The sequence below is a fragment of the Polypterus senegalus genome, chromosome 12 (genome assembly GCF_016835505.1).
Source record: "Polypterus senegalus isolate Bchr_013 chromosome 12, ASM1683550v1, whole genome shotgun sequence".
In the NCBI taxonomy this organism is placed as follows: Eukaryota; Metazoa; Chordata; class Cladistia; order Polypteriformes; family Polypteridae; genus Polypterus; species Polypterus senegalus.
Window position 1 is genome coordinate 65,381,006 of NC_053165.1, and position 25,769 is coordinate 65,406,774.

Below are 25,769 nucleotides of genomic sequence, written 5' to 3' on the forward strand. Positions count from 1 at the left end.
TTTTCAGAGATAGTGTGGCAAGGTGACTTCAGAATTTAACGGATATTTCAGGCAATTCAAAGTTTTCTCACCGCGATGATATCTCCCACTGCCACCTGGTGGAATTTTCCAGATTTACGTCAAGTACGTGTTCAAGTATGAACAGTACAACGCTTGCGTAGCAGGAGCGTCTGCAGGAGCATGAGTCATGTCGCCTGAAGTATAAACCTGGCCTAAGACTGCCCGTGAACACTTGTATTAAAGAGTCTGCAGTTTTTGTCATTAATCTATGCAGACTGAAATAGAACTAAACTCCGTGTGAAGCAGATCCGTTTCTGAGCTAGGAATTATATTCTCCTTGAACTAGGGTTAGCACCCAACCCAGTATATTTTTAATTTTCCTGGATTGCAATTCAATTTTCTTGATTCATTTTTGACCGTCTTAAATTGTAATATTCAGTAATGAAGTTGACGCGTTCTTACTTAACCTGTCCTTTGTTTTGGTACTTATGATGTCAAAATATTTGAATAGTGGGGATTATTGAAAGTCTTTATTTTTCTCTTTTGCAAATATTCTACAGATGTATGACAACATTGCTTCACTTGAATTCCAAGAGGGCAATTCAGGAGAAACTATAGTAACAGCTATGGTGTCAGCTGAAGGCGAAAAGATGACACTGAGGCAAGCTATCCCTGCTGAGGGAAGAGTGGAAGACTGGATGACGGCAGTTTTGCATGAAATGAGGAGAACCAACCGACTTATTACAAAGGAAGCTATTTTCAGATACTGTGAAGACAGAAGTAGGTAAGATTAAGCCATCTACTTGTGTCTTTGTATCCACTCTGTTGAGTTCAAGTTTGTGTGGGTGGTAAGAGCAAGGCAGTCTGACTGGGGTATTACACAGTGTGCCAGTCTGGAGTAGCCATTTAAATACATTTGCACGTCTTTGGGATGTGATAGTAAAGCTGTGCCTCGAAATTTAAAGTCACGAAAAGCTACAAAGCCAGTCTTCTGAACCTAACCAGTACAGCACTGTCTTTGATTAAGATGGAAGACTTATTCAGCTTCTTAGGCATTCAAACTCCGACTGCTCTATTCATCATGATAAATACTACTACTACATGATAAAGATTATTGTTATTTGGACCACTATGACAATTTAACTTCCGTCAATGTTTAAAATCATTTCTGAAGTGTGCGCTCATTGTGTTTGTCTTTGTGTTCACTTAGAGTTGACTGGATGCTGCTATTTCAAGGCATGGTAGTACTGGCCTCCACACAGGTCTGGTGGACTTGGGAAGTTGAAGATGTCTTTGCAAAAGTCAAGAAGGGAGAAAAGCAAGCTTTGAAGAACTATGCCAAAAAAATGCACCAGCAAATTGACAGTCTTGTGACCAGAATTACACAGCCCTTGAGCAAGAATGACCGCAAAAAGTACAACACAGTGCTCATTATTGATGTGCATGCCCGAGATATTGTTGACAAATTTGTAATGGATAGGTAAGGAATCTTGAAGGTTATAAACTCTCTGCAATAAACTTGATTTAATAGAATCCCAGCTCATAACTGGATGCAGTCTTGTTTATAGTATACAATAGTGAATACTATTTCTAAGCACTTTATAGTAGTAGGGTGCTGTACCGTGTTACCCATTATGGGTGTAGTGAGAAGTCGAGCAAAATGACCCCTTTTATTGGCTAACTAAAATTATTACAATATGCAAACTTTCAAGGCAACTCAGGCCCCTTCTTCAGCCAAGATGTCATCATTGTAGTGATGATGTGATTACAATATGCCTGAAGAAGGGGCCTGAGTCACCTCAACAGTCCTGCATATTGTAATAATTTTAGTTAGCCAATAAAAGGGGTCATTTTGCTCGACTTCTCACTAAGCACTTTATAGAGCAGTTAAGAATTGAATGTATAGCAGTAGAACATTGCATGAGTACTTAGAGAGAGACAAACGATATTCCTGGAAAACAGAACAGTTACAAAAGAAAATGAGAACAACAAAAACAAGAATCTTGACCAGAATAATGTCAAGATATTCAGTTATGGAAGAGAGTGCTTAATTTTTAACATGAATTAGGTCAGTGGTGGATCTTTAGTTTGGGTTTGATGTGCAAGACTAACTAACAAAGATGGAGGAAATTCATTGAAATCGGGCTATGGAGCCCATATAACATTTGCCTAACTTCTATTACCCTGTGGTTTTATAATAAAGAGTTACAAGATTACAATTTGCCATATTTACTATTTTCAGAGCCTCCACTTAAAGAAATACTTAAAATTTAACTTCATGAGAGTGTGTTTTGTTTTTCTTAACATTTTCTTAGAACTGAGTGTCAAGTTTCTTTTGGAAATATGATCAGAATCTGTGTTTATTTTAATTGGTAGCGCAAGTGAAAATTAAAGCCAACAAAAATGACAAAATTCAGTATGTGTTCTGTCTATAAGCAGGTTATAATTTAAGCCCAATGACACAGGAAGAAAAAGAAAACATTTAGATTCTTCCCTAAATTCTGTTCCTCTTTTTCTTCTTTTTGCCCTTCTAGTATAATGGATGCACGTGAATTTGAATGGGAGAGCCAGCTTCGATTTTATTGGCTAAAGAAAGACGATGATCTCTTTGTACGCCAGTGTACCGGCACCTTTCATTATGGGTACGAGTACATGGGTCTTAATGGTCGTCTGGTTATCACTCCCTTGACTGACAGAATATATTTGACACTCACACAGGTAAAGAGAACATCTCAAGTGTTTTTATTGTTGCAGTATTTATTTGCACCAAGAGTGTGTCCAACACAGACGGCTTTGCGTAACAAGTGCAAGGTCCTAATTTTAATATTGTTTTTATTAGTTTCCTTGAGATATTTGTTATGCAAATAAACCATATATTTTAGTTGTTATTTATTGTTCACTTATTATTATTACTGTGTCTATAAGCAGTTGGTAAAATGAAGTCTAATAAATAAATATTTTTCTTATTTCAGGCACTGTCAATGTACTTGGGAGGTGCTCCAGCAGGACCTGCTGGTACTGGCAAAACCGAAACAACGAAGGACCTGGCAAAAGCTCTAGGACTCCTGTGTGTGGTTACAAACTGTGGCGAGGGCATGGATTACAAAGTACGAGGCTTTGCCAGTGTTTTATTCATTTCTCTGTGTTGTATTGGTGGTTTTTGTATTTAAATTTCTAATGTTGGATGTTTTGACTTCTTGAATGTGTTCTCATTTTCTTTCATTTTTTTCCCCAGGCAGTTGGTAAAATTTTCTCCGGCTTAGCCCAGTGTGGTGCATGGGGCTGTTTTGATGAATTTAACAGAATTGATGCTTCGGTGTTGTCTGTAATTTCTTCACAAATTCAGACAATCCGAAATGCTCTTATTCTTCATTTGAAGAGATTTCAGGTATGATTGGTTCAGTGTGTAACCGTAACAATGGAACCAAATGTTTTCTGCCTGCAGCCTTATTCAGATTAGTTTTTGTTAGCAGACCTCACATGAATATAGAAGCAGGCCATTAACATCTTGTTAGTGCAGGCGTCCAGTTTTATACACATCTCATCTAAACCAGTCCAAGCAGCTAAACTGAATTGACAGCAAGCAAAAGTTTTCCCTGCCACTGGATTGATGATATTGTTGTTAGCAATGTGTTTAGTATGAGTGTTCTTGAGAGTCTGTGGAATATTCCACTAAAGACAAACTTAAAGTATTGTGTAACTGGAGCAAAAAATTACAACACGGGCATGTTACAATGAAATGTACAGCATGGAATTGTTTTTAGTCTGTTGAATACATTATTTCCTTATAAGTTGTGGAGCAAGGCAATTAGTCATTACATGAAGCACTGGGGTTGCGCAGTGTTGAGTCCAGTGTTGTCTGCCGTTGTCTGCCATTGTCTGTGTGGATTTTGTACATTATACTTGTGTTAACATGGCTGTTCCTTTGTGGATTTCCCTAAAGACGCACAGCTCAGGTTAATCAGGACCTCTGCTTTAGCTCTAGCGTAGTGTGTGAGTGAGTGTGATGTGTTTGTGCCCCGCGACGGACTGGCGTCCCTCTGCTTCGTGCTGCTGGGATAGGCTTTAGTCCTCAGTGACCCTCCTTAAGATTAAGTGGCTTCGAGAAAACATATACAGTATGTATATCTACACGAAGAACTATGAAATATTCATATTGTGGGTGTTCATTTACATTTTTATACTTTTTACACTTTTTCTTGATGTAGCTTTTTTTAGTATGTATATACTACATTGTGTTACAGTATTGTTATCAGTGACATAGACCTGATGTCATTCTCAGTCATGTCTTTGTCATTTTTGCATTCTCCATATTGGTTTTTGTTTTTTTTCCCCACATTCCTAAGGTGTGCCTTGTAAATTGATGGGCAACACTAAATGTGGCCTGTCTTGCCTGTGATGGAGTAACATCCCATCCGGGGAAGTCTCCACCTTGCGCTTACTGCTGAGGAAGTGGTGTTAACTTCCATATTAATTTTGAAAGAGTTTCATTAGACTCATAAGTGCAAAGTGCTTCACAGAGCTCTTCAAACTCCAGTGACGGAACTTGTTTTTCTTCAGTTTGAAGGGCAGGAGATCGCAATGGATGACCGAATGGGCATTTTTATTACTATGAACCCAGGTTATGCGGGCCGCACAGAGCTGCCAGAGTCGGTGAAGGCTCTCTTTAGACCTGTTGTGGTGATTGTGCCGGATTTGCAGCAGATCTGTGAAATCATGCTTTTTTCAGAAGGATTTCTTTTGGCAAAGGTACCATTTCTTGTTTTTTATTTTTATTTTTTTCAGCTGTGTTTATCCTTATTGCTAATGTTTCCTGCCACTTGCTGACCATATTGTGCTCACTAGTTTCCTAATGACCTTTAACTCTGTTAGGCCTATGTTAGGAAGAAATCATGACTGACTTGTCACTTTTGAAAAATGCAGAGTAAATCTTCCAACAGCATGTACAATACAACTCTTCAGGAGCTATTTGTATATGTACTGTACATATCCATGGCTGATTTGACAAATACAATACAATACAGTTTATTTGTTGTATAGCCCAAAATCACACAAGGAGTGCCGCAATGGGCTTTAACAGGCCCTGCCTCTTGAGAGCCCCCCAGCTTTGACTCTATAAGAAGACGAGGAAAACTCTCAAAAAAAAAAACCCAGTAGGGAAAAAAATGGAAGAAACCTCGGAAAAGGCAATTCAAAGAGAGACCCCTTTCCAGGTAGGTTGGGCGTGCAGTGGGTGTCAAAAAGAGAAAGGGGGGTCAGTACAATACAATACAATACAATACATAGAACAGAACAAATCCTCAATACAGTATCAAAATAAACATTTTAGAAATAGAATACATTTATGTCTACATATAAAAGGCAAAGCCCTCACTGACTCATCACTAATTTTCCCACTTTCCATATAGGTGGGAAGCTGAAATTTCATGTGCTCATTCCTTGCAGTGCACTTACAAAAGTTAGGTATGTTTCATGTCCTATTGCAACACCCAAGGGGGGATATGGGTGTACCCCCTAAACTGTACATATAGATAGGGGAAACCCCTCCTCACTATTTCTGCGACTTCCAATATACGTAGGAAGCCTAAATTTCCCCTGCTCATCCTTTAAACTGTACTTGCAAACGTTAAGTATGTTTCATTCCGCACCATGCCCCATAATGAACTTTCAAAAATAACGTCTTCTTTTTGGCAGTTCTCACCATAATGCTGTAAGGAACTTTTGGAACTGGCCTGTCCTTTTTGTGGTTTCATTCCTTATTTCCATTAACAGATGATTTATTTCACGGCAGAGACGCACAAGGCATGCCCCCGGTGCCCCTTCCTTTTTCCACATGGCCACTGCCCGCGCCCCTACCACGTGGTTGACTCCCTGCCTGTATACATTAACAACATCCCGCGCTCATGTGCCTCCTCACTTGCTTCCTTACTTTCCTCAGTTGTTCGTCGTACTCACTGCTCCCTTCTTCTTTACTCCACCACTTCAAGCCGGTTATTGTTGGCCTTGCTTCACCTCTTCCTGCTGGTGACTCCTGCCTTTTTGCTACAATCATCAAATTCACTCTCAATACTAAAATAAGCCTACAACAATTACACTGACAATCAATTATGTTATTTTTAAAATGTTTCCTTTTCTCTTTCATAACTACTTTAACACACTACTTCTCTGCTGCGAAGCACAGGTATTTTGCTAGTGTACAATAAACACTAAACACTTTGACCCTGCCTTTTTACTTTTCTTTTCATTTCTCATTTTCAATTTGTGATTTTTAAATGGAGTTTACATTTTTTACAACTCTTAATGATAATACAAATTATTATATAACAGATTCTTGCTAAAAAAATGACTGTCCTGTACAAACTGGCAAAGGAACAGCTTTCCAAGCAACATCATTATGACTTTGGACTTCGTGCACTGAAATCTGTTTTGGTAATGGCCGGAGAGCTGAAGAGAGGATCTCCTGATTTAAAAGAGGTAGAACTTCGCCATGTTCTCAAGATATGTGTGCTCTTGTCGTTGAACAGTGTATCCTTTTTTTAACCGTCTTTCTGTTTTATAGGACAAGGTTTTAATGAGAGCTTTGCGAGATATGAATCTTCCCAAGTTTGTATTTGAAGATGTGCCTTTATTCCTTGGGCTCATCACAGATCTGTTCCCTGGCCTGGACTGCCCCCGTGTCAGCTACCCCAATTTCAATGAAAAGGTGGAGATGTCATTATCTGAGAATGGTTATGTACTGCTTCCTGTGCAGGTGAGGGTATTCGGTGATTAAATATTAATAATGGACTGCTACAGATAGAAAGTCTTCATTGTAAACTATTTGGATTGTTGTTGTCTATTTTTAGGTGGATAAAGTGGTTCAAATGTACGAGACAATGATGACACGTCATACTACCATGGTAGTTGGTCCAACAGGTGGTGGTAAATCTGTGGTTATTAATACGTTGTGCCAGGCACAGACTAGGTATGTTACTGACTAACAACCTTATTTTAACAATGGACAAATTCATGTTTCCATTCTTAAATTTGATATTTTTTCTTGTACTAAAGCCTGTCATTTTAGGAGTTTGGCCTAAAAGAAGGCTTTAAAGTCCTGTATAGGATACCCTGAAATTAACTATCTCTTGACAATGAATCTAATTAGTCATAATTGTTTGGGTTGCATATTAGTGCAGTCGTTCGCACTGGTACTTTAAAGTTCTAGGAACCTGCTACCTGCGTCTGGTGTAAGGTAATGGAAGAACAATGGGAGACTACTCTGTAGGGCCAAGGAGTCCACCAGTGGATTAGCTGCTGGTATTCCACTGCTGTACTCCTGGTTTGGACTCCCACAGAGGTTCAAGAGTGCTGTAGTCTGAGGAGACAGCCTGGGGGCGCTGCTGTGGAAGGAGTCCCCTACGTCAGGGGTCACCAGCTCCAGTTCTGGAGGACCACCATGGCTACAGGTTTTCATTGTAATCTTTTTTTTTTTTTTTTTTTCATTTAATGAGTGCCCTGTTTGTGCTGCTAATTAACTTCTTATGAATTCATTTTAATTAAATTGATTTTTTTAAGATTTGTTACCCTGAATTTCTTCATTTCTTTCCTTAAATGGAGGCCAAACAGAAATGAAATGAGAAGTTAGGAGCCAACCGAAGACCAACTAAGTCAGGGCCTCACACTCCAACCAGCTGCTTAGAGGGGCTGAGTCTCGTCATTAATTAAACTCGTTCTTTAATCTCATGGGTTGTTGCTGCTCTCATTGTGCAATGGCAGACATTTCTGAAATTGTACCAGAGCAACTGGTAAAATGTTTTGGGGAGCTGAGCAGATCGACATTCCCGAGACCTTCTCATTTCTTTATTTTCAGACTAGGGGACTCCGACTCCTGCTCGCTTTGCTCACCAATCCCCGGGTTTGCTTTACCAGATATACAATTTAAAGAGATTGTTTTTTTTTTTTCATAGGGATTGTTACATATGCATTATGTTCATTTTTACTGTAAAACTTAAGTAAAAACAATATTTGGAATTATCCTTTCTTCAAGATTGCATTGAATTTTGATTCTGTGTTTATCGTGATAACGCAACGTGTAACTGCCCGTGAGTGAATATCGTTTCTTTTCTCTAATAAACAAAACAACTTTTTCGAATGTTTGTCCCTGTGATTTGTTAATTGTCATAGCAAAAGCTATTCTAACCAGAAACTGTAAACGTTTTAATACGAATGACATATCAAGATCTCCTTTGGTGTCTCACGTTATTCTCAGAATATGTACTACATTACCTTTCTTGTCGCCTGTTAAAATTTTAAATGTTAGAATTGTTATACTGATTTCCAGTACAACTAATCTTGTCCCATTGCATAGCCCATCCCTCATACATAAATTACGGAATAACATTACGATACATCCTTTGAATATTTCTACTTTCATGTTCTTTAACCTGCTCTGCATGTGTATCGCCCCATCGTTTATGAACGTCTTTATGAAGTCTTTTATTTCTGACCCCGATTGGACCTCTGAGGTTTTCAATTCCACTTGGTCCGGGCTGATTATTACTTTCCTTATTTTCTGAATTTGCACTTAGATTATTTTTGTTCTTTTGTGCATTCTTTCCTCTCCAACGCTTTTGTGTCTCTTTTCGTCATGCTGTTCTTTCTCCTTCGCTTAGTTGTTGACATGTCATGTAGAACTTATACAATTTTACAAGAGCTGGGAGCACATGAAGTGTGTCTGCCAAAAGCATTCTAACAATTGAGAGGTTAGATGTCAGTGATCTTATTTAAAATTGTTTGTAAGTAGGGCGTGACGTGCAAAAGTCACCGTCTCACGGGTCTTGCTTCCAAAGGTTGTAAATTCTAGTCAAAATGTCTCTCCGAAAAGATCACATCTTGACCCAAGATTTTTTTTATTATACAGTAATAGATATTGTGTGATGGACACCAGTTGTTTTGGCTCATTTTGTATCTCATTATTGTTTGGCTGCTAATTAAGGAAAAGAAACAATTAAGGGATCTTCAAGAGCAAGTCAATTAAAATGAATTCAAAACAAGTTATTTAGCAGCAAAAAACATGAGCTATCTCATTAAGAAAAGGGTTAGAATGAAAATCTGCAGCCACGGTGCTCCTCTGGGACCGGAGTTAGCGACCCTGCTCTATTTTATAGCTGCTCCAGGGTATAGTGCAGTGCAGAAAAGGAGCCAGTCTGCCACACTCAGGGAGTTGGAGTTGGCAAGAGGTGGCCAAGGCTTGCCGAGGAGGACTGGAGGAGGTCAGAGCTTATTGTGTTAGATTGTACTGTGCTGGACTGACTGAAAACACCTGGGAAAGGTATTTGTGAAAGCCTGGGACTGCGTTCTACTAGGTGTGTCTGGGATTTTGGAGCTTGAAGACAAGCCCTGCAGGTCACACATCCTAAATTAAACAAATTCTAATGCTATGTGATTTTTTTTTTTTTTTTCTTTAATGTAGTTTTTGTGTACATAGCTAAATACTGTAGGTTTCTAGTTTGAATAAATTACTGAACTCGGAATGTGGGCTCGGTGGCTTGTTGTGTTGACTGTAGAGTGGAATATTAAGTTGTGATTCCTGAACTAATTCTATTAGGTGAATAAAGCATTGAAAGCTCTCCCAAGAAAACTATAATGAATTGTAATGGAGGAAACAGGAACAGTGCTAGTCCTATCAGGACCGGCGTCAAAATGTCAAGAGTAAAGCAAATAATTAACAGCAAGTTTGGTGTTAGTGTTGTAGATGAGAGGCATGCAGTTTAATGTTTTTAAGTGAATTGCACCTTGTGTTCTGTAGGCTTGGTTTGGTGACAAAGCTGTACACACTTAATCCAAAAGCGATGAGCGTCATCGAGTTATATGGCATTCTGGATCCAACCACACGAGACTGGACTGATGGAATCCTGTCTAATATATTCAGAGACATCAATAAGCCAACTGATAAGATGGAAAGGCGGTAAGCAGAAGTGTTTAGCATCTGCACTTGCAATTAAATAATTGTTAAGTAAAATTAATTGAAATTCCGTTTGTCTTGTGGGACAAATTTGTTATCCTTTCACTGCTTTGTTTGTGATTTCTTATAGGTATATTTTATTTGATGGCGATGTTGATGCACTGTGGGTTGAAAATATGAATTCGGTAATGGATGATAACAAACTGCTGACACTTGCTAATGGAGAACGAATCCGCCTGCAGACACACTGTGCTTTACTATTTGAGGTGAAACTATTTGTTTCATTTATTAGTACTGTTGAGTACTTTGTAGTAATATACAGTAGCTATGAGTCTAATAAATGATAGTAATTTAGCATCTTATTCAATATAGGTCGGTGATCTTCAGTATGCATCTCCTGCCACAGTCTCACGTTGTGGAATGGTCTACGTGGATCCAAAAAACTTGGGATATAAACCTTATTGGCAGAAATGGGCACGCAAAAAACCTGAAAAGGTAAACGATGGAAGGATGAATAAGGCGCCTGTGCGTTTGTCTTTCAAAACGTTATTGGAGTTTGTGTGCTACAGTTGATGGAAAATTCACCAAAATGGTGAATTAGGGTCTTTGGTGGCATTCCATTTAAGAGTAAACATTAGAGTAACACTCTTAATAGCCGAGGCAGTGTTAGGTTTTTATGTTCTCGCAATATTGTTTATTTGGAACTACATAGGTGATGATGTATATATCTGAAGGGAACAACGTAACTGTAAAGAAAACCGTAAAATGTAGTAGTGTGTCTCTTAACCCAGCTATAGAAGGAAGACAGCAATCTCAAGGAAAGCTATGATCCCGCCGATATTTATAGCATATTAAATTAGGTGCTTTATCACATTGATTGTTATATCATATACTAAAAATTTTAAAACAAATTTTCCTTTTTTAATGCTATAATCTGAACTAAAAACCTGTTAGATGTCCCTTGGTTCTCATATAGAACTGGTAATTGGGCGGATTATTGCACAGGCGGTGGCTGTTTTAACACTTGCCTGCACCCGACACACGCATTTCTGATTCTGATATTTGCAGTTGTTTTTTTAAAGGGCAACACTGTCATTTTTCTATTTATTGAAACTTCAGGATAAAACGGAGCTAAATCGACTGTTTGACAAGTACGTCCCCGATACAGTGGCAATGATCGTGGAAGGGATTGTGGATGGCAGGCAGGGAGAAAAGCTAAAGACGATAGTTCCCCAAACTGATTTGAATATGGTAAGTGTACAGTGTAAATTATGAGTTGCTGATTTGATTTTAAACTTAAGTAAACATCATAACATAATCTCAAATGTAATAATTGTTGAATTTGTTGTCACCTTTAAAGACATAAATGGACAAGTTTTAATGTCTATTTTGTTGTAAAAGGTGGTGCAGCTGAGTATGATGCTTGATGCCCTACTGGAAAATGATGAGATTGAACCAGACGTCCTAGAGTGCTATTTCCTGGAAGCTCTGTATTGTTCATTGGGTGGTACTCTACTGGAACAAGGAAAAGTGAAATTTGATGAGTGCATCAAGAGGCTGGCATCTATGTCAACTGTCTATGATGCAAAAACTCTTGCTGGGCCCGGAGAACTTCCTGGTAAGGCTAATCTGCTGCAATGTGTTCTCCTTATACTCTGGATTATCTCTAGTGTTCTTCTGGTTTGGGAGTAGATATTAGGCGGGTTCATTTAGTTGTTTGCAATTTTAGGGCAACTGCCTTCACTATACGATTTTCACTTTGATGGTGAACTCAAAAAGTGGGTGCCGTGGAGTAAATTAGTGGCTACATATGTTCACAACCCAGAGGTCAGCTTTATTGACATTCTTGGTAAGTGTTATCTTTTTTTATATTTTTTTGGGCACATATTTTATGAATTCTAATCATTTATTTTTTTCTTTTAGTGCCCACTATTGACACGACTCGCACCAATTGGTTGTTAGAACAAATGGTCAAAATCAAGAGACCAGTTATTCTAGTTGGAGACTCTGGTACATCCAAAACTGCCACAACTCAGAACTTCTTGAAGAAGCTCAGTCCTGACAACACTGTATGTTGTTCTTCTTATTTTTGTATTAATTAGTACTGTTTTATTGTCCGTAGTACAAACAAAAGGCAGAATCTAATTAAGTGTTACAATCTAACTTATTTTAATGAAGTTCTTAAATCTTTTTGTGTATTTTGGAGGCCAAGGATCCCAGTTGTCAACCCCGATTCTTATGTTAAAAATTACATTTGCATTCTCCTGTAACGCCGTCTTGTTTTTGCATATGTGCTGCCATTTTGAAGATCTCTGCGTCTATTTTTGCTACTGGTTGCTTGGTAGGACATACAGGAGTGTGATGTCGTTATCATGACAGTGTAAACAACAACAATATTTATTTCTATACAACATTTTCATACAAATGATGTAGCTTAAAGTGCTTTACATGATGAAGAAAGAGAAAAAAGACAAAATAAATAAGAATTAAACTCTAATTAACATAAAATAAAAGTAAAGTCCGATGGCCAGGGAGGACAGAAAAAAAAAACTCCAGACAGCTGGAGAAAAAATCTAAAATCTGCAGGGGTCCTTAGGCCAGGAGACCCCCCCAGCCCCCTCTGGGCATTCTACCTAACAACAATGAAACAGTCCTGTTTGTAGTTAGGGTTCTCACAGAAGGACTTGATGATGACGGTCACGTGGACTTCTGTAAAGGTCTACCTTGTGCACTTCCAGGTTGTCCTACTGTTGTTGTTTTCTTTGAATCTGAAATTGATTTCTGGTTAACCCTTTGACTACAACGTTTGAACACACATTTTGCCTTGGTTTGTGTGTTTTGACTTGACTATGATTATTGTTTCATGTTCGGGGCTCTGTTTACTTGATTCTTGATCTCCTGGTTTAAAGCTTGCTAGTTTATATCATCATGATCGTCTCCTGATTTCATTTTTATTTCCAAACTGCTGCTGTCTATTGCTGCCAATACATTAAGACTGAGGGCCAGGAGGAAAATAGTCTTCAAAGTGAAATTTCATGTATTTCTCTCTAAAAGGACAAGACAATGAGGCAAGGCCATTATCTTTCTTCTTTCATTAAGCTCGTCATTAAAAGGACCGGGCAGCTTAAGGTGAACACTCGGTGTTATAATTCAGAACGGATTAATTAGAGTGAAGCTGCAGTATGCTTCTTGAACGGTTTGAAAGATTTTTTTTTTTTTGGTATGAGGAAATGCATGAGTTAGTTGGTTAAAAAACACTTTAGTTTATGCTTTTCTTTTAAAACAGTATGTTTTTCTAATAGTACTGTTTTAAACAGAGCAGCTTTAAACTATACTGTAAAGATAAGAAGTGACTAAATAATGCTGAACAGCGCCATATTGGCTTGGTGTCGTATTCATGGCGTTAGATTAAAGGTCTAAGTAGTTTTCTCAGTTTTTCTTAGGAGTTGCTGTGTTTTTCAGTTTGTGTATTAACAATTTTGGATTCCTTTGCCTTTCTTTATTAGATGGTATTAACAATCAATTTCTCATCCCGGACAACTTCAATGGATCTTCAAAGAAACTTGGAGGCCAATGTGGAGAAGAGAAGTAAAGATACGTATGGCCCCCCGATGGGAAAGCGGCTCTTAGTGTTCATGGATGACCTTAACATGCCCAAGGTAATCTGATCCAAGCTACATTTACGTTACTTAACTCTTTTTAAGAGCTGAATATTTTTTCCAAGCAATGGCTTCACACAGAAATCAACATAAAACGTGTGTTGCTGCATGCTGTGGCTGCCAGTTTGCCAAGAAGGTGCAGCAGGCTTGTGGCCAGGCTGTTTTTGCGTAGCTGGGACACGGTCGCAGTGCATTGCAATCTGCTTTCTACCTCTTGTCATTGTCAAGTGACAGTCCTCCCTGGCGAACATTGTCAGTACAATGACTTGCTGGGGGACCAATCAGCTCACATTCATTTTCAATCACTTGTATCAAAATCTGACAAGTCATAGTCCAGTTCAGAGATGATAATAGTCAAAACATCGTCCATGGAGTATTTTTGCTTTGATCTCTCGCCATTATGTCAGTGCCATGTTTGCCATTGTTTGCGCCTTGCTACTCACGCGAGCGCAGGAAATCTCGGTCAAACCAATGAATCTAACTTTCCTTCTAGCAATGAGAGTCCAACTAAAGCATAATGGTGGCTTTTGTCACAGTTGACAGTCAATTACCATCGTCAACTCCTCCTTTTGACAAAAGTCGACATTAGCCCTGAAAGAGTTAACATTCAGTTGGAGGAATTGTTCTGGATGTGTAATCAAGAAACTGTCAAAAGAATGTGTCTTTATTTTAAAAATGTTTTATGCTGTTTTTCATTTTCATTTATGTAAGTATTTGTAAAGTAGGAAAGGGCTTAGTTTTACAAGGTAATCGTTTGTCTGACAAGCCATTCTTGAATATGTAGTGCTTTAAGCCGACAACTGTACCGCTTTCAAAATTTTCTGTGATTATACTGTTGATTTGTTTTTCTCTTAGTCTTTCTAGGGCTGTATACTTTACTTTTGTGTGATACTATGAAATATTTTTCTTTTTTTTGTAGGTTGATGAATATGGCACACAACAGCCTATAGCACTCTTGAAACTGCTTCTTGAAAAAGGCGGAATGTATGACCGTGGAAAAGAGTTAAATTGCAAAATTCTCCGAGACTTGGGTTTTGTGGCCGCGATGGGAAAGGCAGGAGGGGGTCGCAATGAAGTGGACCCCAGATTTATATCCCTTTTCACTGTATTTAATGTTCCTTTCCCTGCAGAAGAATCCTTGCACTTAATATACTCCTCAATTCTTAAAGGACACACCAGGGTAGGCCAGATTTTAACTTGAAATAACTACTGCCCTCTGTCAAAGCATTTCTTATGTTTGTTGTTTAACATAATGCCTTTTTTCATTGCTCTGGGTTATCTGTTGGTTGTGTAGTACTTGGCCAGGCCGATGTTGTTCAGAACAAGCACTGCCACAAAGAATTGATTAAAACAAAATAAAAGAATGCAACGTGTGTGTGACAGTAGATTCATAGAACTGTAGTGCTGTCTACTGGATACGACACCAAAAGTGCACTGGAAAAAGTGAAGCTGGAGTTACAGTAAACATGTAATGTAAAAATGCTAATGAGAAAAGCATTAAAATATTGAGGTTGATAATATTTTATTCTTAAGTTTTATTTTGGAAAATAATCCCTGATAAATTAACTTGTCACCAAAATGTTTTTAATGTATCACCAGCCTTTTGAGGAAGACATTCAAGGCATTTGTGACAAAATTACCTTCAGCACCTTGGAGCTTTATAAAAACATAATCCGCGACCTGCCGCCCACCCCCTCCAAATTCCACTACATTTTTAACTTGAGAGACCTTTCAAGAGTTTATAACGGACTCATCCTAACCACCCCAGAGAGGTGAGCATACAATAAACTGAAAAAATGAAAGAGGTGGAGGACCTCGGAAAGTCTGTCTAGTTGTGCATAGAATATAAGAACAACATGGAAATGCTTAAGGATGAAATGAAATGGCCGTATTAATAGCTCTGCACTGCATGTCCAGTTAGCATTTGACTCGCACGTGCAAATCTCAATATCATTTGCTAGTTTGTTTTATAAGACTGAGAGCGTTTTGTATCTTTTTGTAATGTTCTTGTGTATGTCAGTTAGATTTTGAGGTGCTGAACAGTCTGCTGCTGGCATTGCGTTTTCACCTTCAACAGTTGTGTAGCTTGGAGGTGTGCTTTTGGATATGAACTAAGTAAGGAGACCTACAGTATGTTAGCTCCATGTTAGTCAGCCTCTCAGATGTGCAGGTATCTCCACATGTTTGTGAGTACCTGGGGCTATGGAGGGGTGAGCTGAGGACAGTCGGCTAACTTGGAGTCCTGCCTTGAGCCTGATGCTGCCAGGCTGGGCACTTGAGCCGATGGTTCTGTCTTCTTAATGAACTGCTTTTATGACGATATTTTGGTATTGTGTTGTATTTGTGTCTACAGTAAGTGTAAACGTTTTATATGATATTAGTAAGTCTGAGTCCATTCCTCTTTATGTCAAAGTGTTTGAAAATTTCTTTATTAAGGTGCAGTTTACTGCGGGCGTAGTGCCCTCTGATTGCCTGGCACATACTTCAGGGTTGGTTTGTGCCCGGTGCACAGGGCTGCTTAGATAATAGATAGATAGAAAGGAAAGGCACTATATGATAGATAGATAGATAGATAGATACGTTATTAATCTCCAATTTGAAATTCACATACTCCAGCAGCAGCATACTGAATGTGACATATGGTTATGAAATTGGACAAATGTAGGGATGGATTAGAAAATAAACACTTGGATTTATAACAGTCACGTTAAAACAGAATTTTTGGAAAAATTATTATTTTTGCATGTATTCTGTAGTATTATTATTATTGTGTAGTTAAACTGAATTAATTTATGTGTTGTTAAAGGCTCATCAACTTAATCCTTGAGCATTACGTGAAACTATTTAGTAGATTTTATACTTGACAGCATCCTGGTGTATCTCTTTAATTTTTTAAATGTCATTGGTGTGCTGTAAATAATGGTGGTGGTGCAATAAGCTAACATTTTTATTTTTTTTTTTTTACTTTTTATATAATCATGTGTGTATCTTTTTAAAGTCAAAGTTAGTTAATGCCTTTTTGTCTTATTTAATGTGCAGATTTCTGACTGTTGCTCAGTTTGTGAGAGTTTGGAGAAATGAATGTCTCAGAGTTTTTCATGATAGACTTATTAATGAAGCTGACAAAACATTGGTAAGCTTTTTTATTTTAATAAAATGAGGTGTCTTACCTTTAAATCCTTATAAAATACATAAGGTGATCCTCTTTTTCTATATTACAAGATACACCCTTCATGCTATTGGAACATATTATGATACTATAGGAGGCTTTTAAGGGATAAGTTTGGTATTTTTCAGTTCATAACTGTTTCTTCGGCAGTTTTTAAAGAAATGTTTAAAATGCTTTGTTCTTGTGTCTCAGAGTGGTGCCATATTATGTCAATACGTCATAGAAAAAGCCTTCAAACTTACTAAATATGCCCACTTTCAAACAGCAAAGATTTTGATTTAAGCAAATGTGCCTTTAGCATCTGTGAGTCATCCGTGTGATAACAGATTGTTATTCATACTCGTCATGTTCTTTTATTTGAAAAATACCAAACTATCCTTTAATGTTGTTTTTTTTTTGTTTTTGTGTTTGGATTTACACCCAGGTTTGAGCTCTGTTGTAGATCTGAGTGAAAATAATAAGCTTGACAAGCTCACATAGTTGGAACTTAGAAATCGGTTAAACTTCTTCATTTCCTCTAAATTCTCTCTTTATAACGAGTAGCACTGCCTGCAGAACTCCGCTCACCACCTGCTATAGTATTTGAGCAAGGAATGTTCAGGCTTACTAAAGTGTGGCTTCTGTTTTAAAAAAGTGATCAGTGTCCTTTTTGTGCAGGCTCACATGTCTGACTTTCATGTGCTTATGTTTTCATCAGAAATGCAACGCAATAATAGACTTACTCCTTTGTAATTACTTGTGTGGAGACGGTAGATCAGGGGTCCTCAACTCCAATCCTGGAGGACCACCGTGGCTGCTGGTTTTCATTCTAACCCTTTTCGTAATTAGTGACCTGTTTTTGCTGCTAATGAACTTCTTTTGAATTAAATTTAGTTGACCTTTTTAAAGATTTGTTCCCCTGAATTTCTTCATCGTTCCTCTGAATTGTTTCCTTTCTTTCCTTAAACGGCACCCAACCAGAAATGAAATGTGAAGCCAACAGAAGACCAACTGAGTCAGGGCCTCAAACTCCAACCAGTTGCTTCATGAGATGCTGTGTATTGATGTTAATTAAACCCGTTCTTTAATTCTATGGCTTGTTGCTGCTCTTGTGGTGCATTAGCAGACATTTCTGAAATGATTGATTTTCTCTTTTCTAACAGCACTGCTAAAATGTTTTGTGGACCTGAGAAGATCAGTATTCCTGAGACGTTCATCTTTCTTTGTTTTCAGATATTGTATGATGGTCACAGTTTGCTGGTCCTGTTTCGCTCATTGTGTATCTCATTATTGTTTGGCAGTTAATTAAGGAAAAAGAAACAATTAAAGGGGTCTGAGTCTTCAAGAGCAAGTCAATTACAATGAATTCAGAAGAAGTTAATCAGCATCAAAACCAGGTCACTAATTAAGAAAAGGGTTAGAATGAAAACCTGCAGCCACTCCGGCCCTCCAGGAATGGAGTTGGTGACCCCTGCTGTAGACAGTCAAGCTGGAGATCCACGACACACACTGGTGTAGTGAGGCAAAGAACCCAAGGGGTCAGGTTTTAAACAGAATGAAAACCGTGGGATGTTGGTGGTGACAGATTTTTGACAGTTTCCAGGAGCATTGCCCTCTGTCCTGTCGTGTAGTACACCACCTGTCTCACTAAGCTTGTCACTCGCAGTGTCCCTGAGCTTGTCAGTCTGGGTGTCTGGTGAACATTGACTGATCACGAGATATGTAATTAGCAGGTTTATTTGGTAAAATGTTCTTAGGGTTTTAATGTAAGAGCATTACATTTCTGTTGAAATTTTTCATTACAAGCCAAAATGAAGCATATCGTTTAAAAATGACATTTTACATTTTGTTGTTTCTGTGCAGTACTTAAACTGTTTTATACCACATTTATTAAATATACAAACCATTCATCACTCCTCTCTAAGATGTTTATAATAAAGAAGAACAAAGCTGAATGAGCTGACCAGGAGTTCACAAGACCTTAACGACTCTTCTTAGTGAGTGAGTGACTGAAATAGACACCAGGGGGCTTGTAGTCCTCCATGAAGCTGTGCAGGCCTTACGTCCAAACACAGCCAAGTCCCAACACGTTTTCCTCTGCTGCATTATACCTCTGTACAGTCCTACACAGACCTTTAACAATGACTTTTTCTCTTGCAACCTCAAGGTCCAGACACACATTAAAAACTTAATCGAAGAACACTTTAAATCGGAGTTGGAGTCTGCTATCCGCGATCCTATTCTTTTTGGAGACTACAGGACAGCGTTGAATGAGGCAGAGCCCAGAGTATATGAAGACATTCAAGATTACGATGCGTCCAAGGCTCTATTTCAGGTGAAATCTACCAGATTATACTTTTTGTACATTCACACTGATTCATATTAAAATGTTGGATAATTTGGTTTTCGGCTCCTAAACACCTAATATTGCAATACCATGCATACAGTTGCTTCTGCTTGAAAATAACCAGCTTTTCCTTTTGTTTTTTTTTTGTTTGTGAAAACATCTCGACACAGAACTATAAGGTTTGGCACCAGAGATATTTGAGCAGAATCCTGTGTGTTACAACATTTATTTCTATAGCACATTTTCATACAAAAAGTAGCTCGAAAGTGCTTTACATACTGAAGAAAAGAAAAATAAAAGACAAAATAAGAAAGTAAAATAAGACAACATTAGACAACATAGAAATGGAGTAAGGTCCGATGGCCAGGGTGGACAGAAAAAACAGAAAAAAAACTCCAGACGGCTGGAGAAAAAAAAAAAATCTGCAGGGCCACGGGACCACCAAGTCCCCTCTGGACATTGTACCTAACGTAAATGAAATAGTCCTCTTTGTAGTTCGGGTTCTCACAGACTTTTACATACAAACTCTTTGGGAATTGTACTGTACTGTATATTGGCAGCACCTTACCTTGCTTTGGGGTACTTCCTTATAGAATTAAGTTTTTGTAAAAATCTGTTTGCGAACATGATCATCGGGTAAGTGTACGATATATTTTGGGCAGGTTCCAGTCTGCGCTATGACTTCTGGGTGAGTTGAGTTGAGCTGCTTATATTTTGCCGGTCTAGAAAGGTTGTGGCTAATGGGAGGAAGTAGAACTTTGGTCGCTGATGCTCTTGGGAGTGAGCCTCGGAACTGATGGTATAAGAGAACAGACCGTAACTGACAGCGCCCCTCTGTAATTGGGGTGGTATCATCAGATCTTGAGGAGCTCTGAAGATGTCCTTTTGTATACTTGTGTGTGACATAGCCAATAAGAGCAGTCATTGCTGCCCAGCCAATCATAAAACACAACTTCTTATTGGCCTCTGGAATATACTTAATTTACACAATGGCTAAAGAACTTTGAGTTTTGTCCCGAGTATTGCATTGTTTCACGTTTTGAAATGTCTGGCTTGCCATTGTCCAGACGTCGTTTCTTTTGTCTACCTCATGTTGCCAAGTGAAGCTCCTGCCCACCAGGTAACATTACACTGGTAATGTTAAGAAAGACAGAGGGAGAATGGAAATAAGCATTTATCATGGGTCATGGGGTGCGGGTACCTAACCTTCCAGGAAGCAACTCTGGCATTTAAGAATGCAGTACTGTGTTTGTATTTTATTGTTGCATGTGGTAAAGATTGGGCCTGCTGTCAAACAGAGACAACCAAACTTGTTCTCTTTATGAAATTAAATTATTTTTGGTTAACTTTAGTAATTGCTGTATCTTGGACGCCGGTTTTTGGATCAGATACTTTACTGTATGTGCCACTTGATGGCAGTGGAAGATTTCAAGAAAGGAAACAAATAAACAGGTGGCATAGTGCCAGAGTGGGCAAAGCAGCTTGTTCATGAATCCAAGAGCCTGCGTTCAAACCTCTCCCAGTGGTTGTCTATGTGGAGTTTGCTCTTGGTTTGGGCTTCTCTGGATACTTTTGTTTTGTTTTGACATTCCAGAAGATGTGTTAGGTTAATATGTGACTCTGAATTGTCCTGCGTGAGTGTCATGGTGTATGTGGGCCTCGTGGTAGACCGCTGCCCTGTCCAGAGCTGTTTCCTGTCTTACCCTCTGTGTTGCTGGGATCATCACGGCTCCCGAGCAGAGCCTGACTTGGAATAGGCATGTTTAATAGTTGGGCGGCATGGTGGTGAGGTGGGTAGCGCTGCTGCCTCGCAGTTAGGAGACTCGGGTTCGCTTCTCAGGTCCACCCTGCGTGGAGTTTGAATGTTCTCCCCATGTTTGCCTGGGTTTCCTCCCACAATCCAAAGCCATGCAGGTTAGGTGCATTGGCGATCCTAAAATTATCCCTAGTGTGTGCTTGGTGTGTCTGTTCACCCTGTGATGGGCTGGCACCCTGCCCAGTGTTTGTTTCCTGTCTTGTGCCCTGTGTTGGCTGGGATTGGCTCTAGCAACCCCCGTGACCCTGTGTTAGGATGTAGCGGGTTGGAGAATGGATGGATGGATGTTTAATAGTGTTATTTTATGTTATCCTGCAATTCCAAAAGTGATTTTTCAGTGACGTGCAGTGCATATCCAGGAAATTAAAACATAAATGAAACAGAACGCTTTTTCTCTTGGGGTGGTTCACACTACATCTGCTGATGGTGGAAGAACTAATAGGTAGTAGTGGAAATGCAAGATAATGCAGACCTGCGTTGGAGAATCTTTGTTTGAAATGTAGTCCTCTGCCCTGTGCAAGTTTGGAAATGTGAATTTACTTACAACGCCAGGCTTTGGGGTTTGAGAGGAAATCGCAAGGAGAACCCGTATAGAAAAACTCACAACAGCAGATCCATGAGGCAGCAGCATTATCCACTGGGCCTGGGCATTTTTAGTAAAATGTGTGGATAGCTGAAAATTACAATGATTAAAAATCCCTTTCATTTCGTTCAGCCACGTTCAAATTATTTTGAGGGGACTCTAAGGCTATGGCTGCACATTACAATTAAATAAAAGCCTCGATGGCAACAAGGGCGTCAAGGTTCTCTCGGAAGATTCTTAGTGGTTGTCAACTGAATGTGCTTCTGGCAGGGCTGCTTCCTTTCTTTCTTCAGCACACTTCATTACTTTTTAAAATTTGAATTTACTTTATAAAATGTCTAATTTCAGGAAATTTTGGAGGAGTATAATGAAACAAAATCCCGCATGAACCTGGTTTTGTTTGACGATGCCCTGGAGCACTTGACCCGGGTTCACAGGATTATCAGGATGAATCGAGGACATGCTCTGCTCATAGGTGTCGGTGGATCAGGGAAGCAATCGTTAACTAAACTTGCAGCCTTTGCAGCAGGATGTGAGGCAAGTTTTATTAATCTGTTTACTTATTTATTTTTCACATTTCATAATAACACTTTGTAAAGCCACTTCCTATTAGCTTTATTATAAGCAAGTTTGCAGTGTGCCTTCTAATTATGTTTGTTGGCTTCCTTGTTTTTGGAAACAGGTCTTTGAAATCACACTGAGTCGTGGATATGGGGAAAGCAACTTCCGTGAAGATCTCAAAACACTCTACCTAAAACTTGGAATTGAGAACAAGAAAGTGGTGTTCATGTTTACTGATGCTCACGTGTCAGAAGAAGGATTCCTGGAGCTGATTAATAACATGCTAACATCGGGTACGCAACAGTGCTGAACCAATCACTGCTTACAATTTTATGTGTGGTCCCGCTAGTGAGGTGTTGCTTTACATGTCAGATACATTTTCCAGATCCAGTGTGAATGAATCCTTCAGAGAAATCTTCTTCTATAATACGCTATTGTGGCTGTCCGTTTGTCTGTCCAGAATTTTAAATCACCTGTCACTTGCAAACCGTTTGACCTGAAATTTGGTACACAAATACTACGTGATGTCTACTGTGATGATTGACCTGCAAGGTTATCCCTGTTTTTATTTTTATTTTATTTGATTGTAATATAAACTCCCAGCAGCGGCCAGCAGGACTGCTGTGTGGCGCGTGTGTACGGGTGCCGTTCTCATCCCCTACCACCTTCGCCATTACTTCCCCTACCTCTTCATATCTTAAATCATTCTTGAGGCAGATTGAGTTCAATTCAAAATGAAAGAAAATGTACTAAGTAACTGCAACACAAACACTGACTTAATCAATTTTAACGTGAAAAGATGGCGACGAAAGAAGACAAGAAGCAGGCCGATAAGGTGGAGGAAAGAAGAGCTGCTCAGGAAGCAGCGGGCACATCAACAGAGGATGAAAACTAGGAATGCTCATGTCAAGTGTATTCCCTGTACGTTAATGTGCAGTGCGCTGTTACTGGTGTTGAAATATTTGACGTACTAATTGCAGATTTATTAACCTAATTGATCTGTGGTTTATTTTAAAGTGATTTTTGCATCCACGCATGAAATAAGGATTATCTTGTTTATTTTGCACATCCGTTAGTCTAATGGGGTGGAGTGATGGCTCTGAGGCTAGGGATCTGCACAGGTAATTGGAAGGTTGCCGGTGTGAATCCCATAAATTTCAACATGGACCCTGCTCTGTTGGGCCCTTGAGCAAGGCTCTTAACCTCCTGGGTATGACGTTAATCTGTGTCCAGCCCTCATGTAGGCCCTCCAACCTGCAGGGGTTGGTAGCAGAATTGGCACTCCAGCCACCATTAAAAACCTCCCACTGGTTCCACTCCATCTGAACTTGTGTGGTGCTGAGGTGTCACCCATTGCAGGGCTGCACTCGGGTCCTAATCTGGGATCCTGAGGTGGTTTGTTGTGTGGTGGGTGTGCCAATCCGCTGTATCAGCGTGTGCTGCTAACCTCCTCCTGTTAATCTGAATGTTTGTGGACAGCCATTAGTGTTAATGTGATCAAGTGATAGCCTGGGGTAGTCACCCCCTCTGTGGAATTTGCATATTTTGAAGTGACTTGTATTTATAATAACAAACTGCAAGTCTTAAACATGCTCAGTTTTTTCCCTGGTGGATCTTTTAGATTCTAAGTGTATTTGCTAAGGGAGAGTGAGTATAAATAACAAAGTCTTCTTTTTGGGTAGATGATGGGTTGCCTTTAACTATTTTCAGATCTCCTGGTCTTACTGCAGAGCTCTGACAATTTAAACAGCAACAGGGTGCCTACAGTACACCACATACATTTGTGTTGAAGTGACAAGACTTTGGGCAATTGTCGTTGTGTGCTTCTTCAAAGTTAATTCTGGAACCTTCATTTTAATAAACATAATGAAAATGTTTATTTTTAATAGCACCTTTGCCCTCCTCATGCTCATTCTACTTAGAATCCCATGCCCCTAATAAACATGATTTTCAGTACATTGTATAACCAGCTATTTTTTTTAGGTATGGTCCCAGCTCTTTTCCCAGATGATGAAAAAGAATCCATTCTTGGACAAATTCGTGATGAAGCAGCAAAACTTGGGTTTGGACCTGCCAAAGAAAGTGTCTGGCAGTATTTTGTTAACAAGAGTGCTAACAATCTTCACATCGTCTTGGGAATGTCTCCAGTAGGAGAGACCCTCAGAACGCGGTGCAGGAATTTTCCAGGTACAAAACTTTTTGCATGGTACCTCTTTGTTTTTTTTTTTTTTTATATGCATATTTTATTTGTAAATGCTTATGTTTTATTTCTGTCTAAGGACTGGTGAATAACACTGGAATTGACTGGTTCCTGCCTTGGCCTCCACAAGCTTTGCAAGCAGTTGCCCAATCCTTCCTTGGTAAAGTGTTTACTGGATAGCCAATTTTAATGTGTAATGTTTATAATGATCTGTACAGTTTTGAAAGCATTCACAAGCCATGTAAAAGTGAATGACTCGAGATGATTTTTACATTTTACATTGTAGTGGATGTTACAAAAATAACTGATTCACGTAGTCTCATTTCAATGCTGGTCTGTATTGTCGTCTCACTCTTTGCTGTTTATCTGACCCCTCGATTGTCCGCCCTGAGAACCTCTCGCAGCTTAAGGGTTCTGTTTATTTACGCACACATTTTGTGTGGTGGGGCTGGTAAAGTAGACTCTGCAGACATGCCACACAAGTATGTAGTATGTTGTTTTTTTAACTTCACTTTGTCTTGCTTTATTTTATACCTTATGTACATTTCTTTAAATAGTAAACAGTGTGTGTGTTTTTAATTGTTGAAACCCTCTTAACAGGGGAGAATCCAATGATACCATCTCAACACACTGAAGCAGTGACTGGTCACGTCTGCATGGTCCACGAGTCAGTTGGAGAATTTAGCAAAATATTTCACCAGAAACTGAGACGCAGCAACTATGTGACACCAAAAAATTATTTAGATTTTATTAACACATATTGCAAGCTGCTGGAGGAAAAAGATAATTTCATCTTGGGTATGAACTTTTATTTACATACTGTATGTTTAGTTTGCCGGACTGTCTGTACTGAATTTTATTTTGATCTTGTCATTGATAGTTTTTTTTATATTACATTTGAAACAGAGACACCAACAGCTACTGAAATATAATTGCAGTCTCTTTTACTGTTAACTTCCCACCAAACCTAGGAGGATAAACAGTTAAAGGACTATTTCACAAGTTCAGCTCTAACTCACATATCCTGATATTCAGAAAGATACAGCACTCCTGACACACTGCACAGTTATAACGGACTTCTTCTTCTTTCGGCTGCTCCCGTTAGGGGTCACCACAGCTGATCATCTTCTTCCATATCTCTCTGTCCTCTGCATCTTGTTCTGTTACACCCATCACCTGCATGTCCTCTCTCACCACATCCATAAACTTCTTCCCTGGCAGCTCTGTCCTTAACATCCTTCTCCCAATATACCCAGCATCTCTCCTCTGCACATGTCCAAACCAACACAATCTCACCTCTCTGACTTTGTCTCCCAACCGTCCAACTTGAGCTGACCCTCTAATGTCCTCATTTCTAATCCTGTCCATCCTCATCACACCCAATGCAAATCTTAGCATCTTTAACTCTGCCACCTCCAGCTCTGTCTCCTGTGCCAACGTCTCCAGCCCATATAACATAAGTGGTTTATAACAGACTTCTGATAGGATTAAATTTTAAAACATCTAAATTAA

At 39.1% G+C, this 25,769-nt stretch overlaps 1 protein-coding gene across 1 annotated transcript in view; it reads left to right on the forward strand.

Annotated features, from left to right (window-relative positions):
- Positions 1-25,769, forward strand: part of dnah10 (dynein axonemal heavy chain 10) — a 111,680-nt gene that overhangs the window by 39,131 nt on the left and 46,780 nt on the right. The window contains exons 30-55 of the mRNA XM_039771329.1: positions 561-784; positions 1,211-1,480; positions 2,535-2,718; positions 2,973-3,107; positions 3,236-3,388; positions 4,561-4,749; positions 6,328-6,474; positions 6,560-6,751; positions 6,846-6,964; positions 9,788-9,946; positions 10,074-10,209; positions 10,316-10,438; positions 11,063-11,194; positions 11,345-11,561; positions 11,673-11,792; positions 11,867-12,012; positions 13,450-13,602; positions 14,522-14,782; positions 15,202-15,374; positions 16,642-16,735; positions 18,918-19,085; positions 21,845-22,033; positions 22,179-22,350; positions 24,041-24,244; positions 24,337-24,417; positions 24,858-25,055. Coding sequence (XP_039627263.1) covers positions 561-784; positions 1,211-1,480; positions 2,535-2,718; positions 2,973-3,107; positions 3,236-3,388; positions 4,561-4,749; positions 6,328-6,474; positions 6,560-6,751; positions 6,846-6,964; positions 9,788-9,946; positions 10,074-10,209; positions 10,316-10,438; positions 11,063-11,194; positions 11,345-11,561; positions 11,673-11,792; positions 11,867-12,012; positions 13,450-13,602; positions 14,522-14,782; positions 15,202-15,374; positions 16,642-16,735; positions 18,918-19,085; positions 21,845-22,033; positions 22,179-22,350; positions 24,041-24,244; positions 24,337-24,417; positions 24,858-25,055 — 4,339 coding nt within the window. The remainder of the gene's footprint in view (positions 1-560; positions 785-1,210; positions 1,481-2,534; positions 2,719-2,972; positions 3,108-3,235; positions 3,389-4,560; positions 4,750-6,327; positions 6,475-6,559; positions 6,752-6,845; positions 6,965-9,787; positions 9,947-10,073; positions 10,210-10,315; positions 10,439-11,062; positions 11,195-11,344; positions 11,562-11,672; positions 11,793-11,866; positions 12,013-13,449; positions 13,603-14,521; positions 14,783-15,201; positions 15,375-16,641; positions 16,736-18,917; positions 19,086-21,844; positions 22,034-22,178; positions 22,351-24,040; positions 24,245-24,336; positions 24,418-24,857; positions 25,056-25,769) is intronic.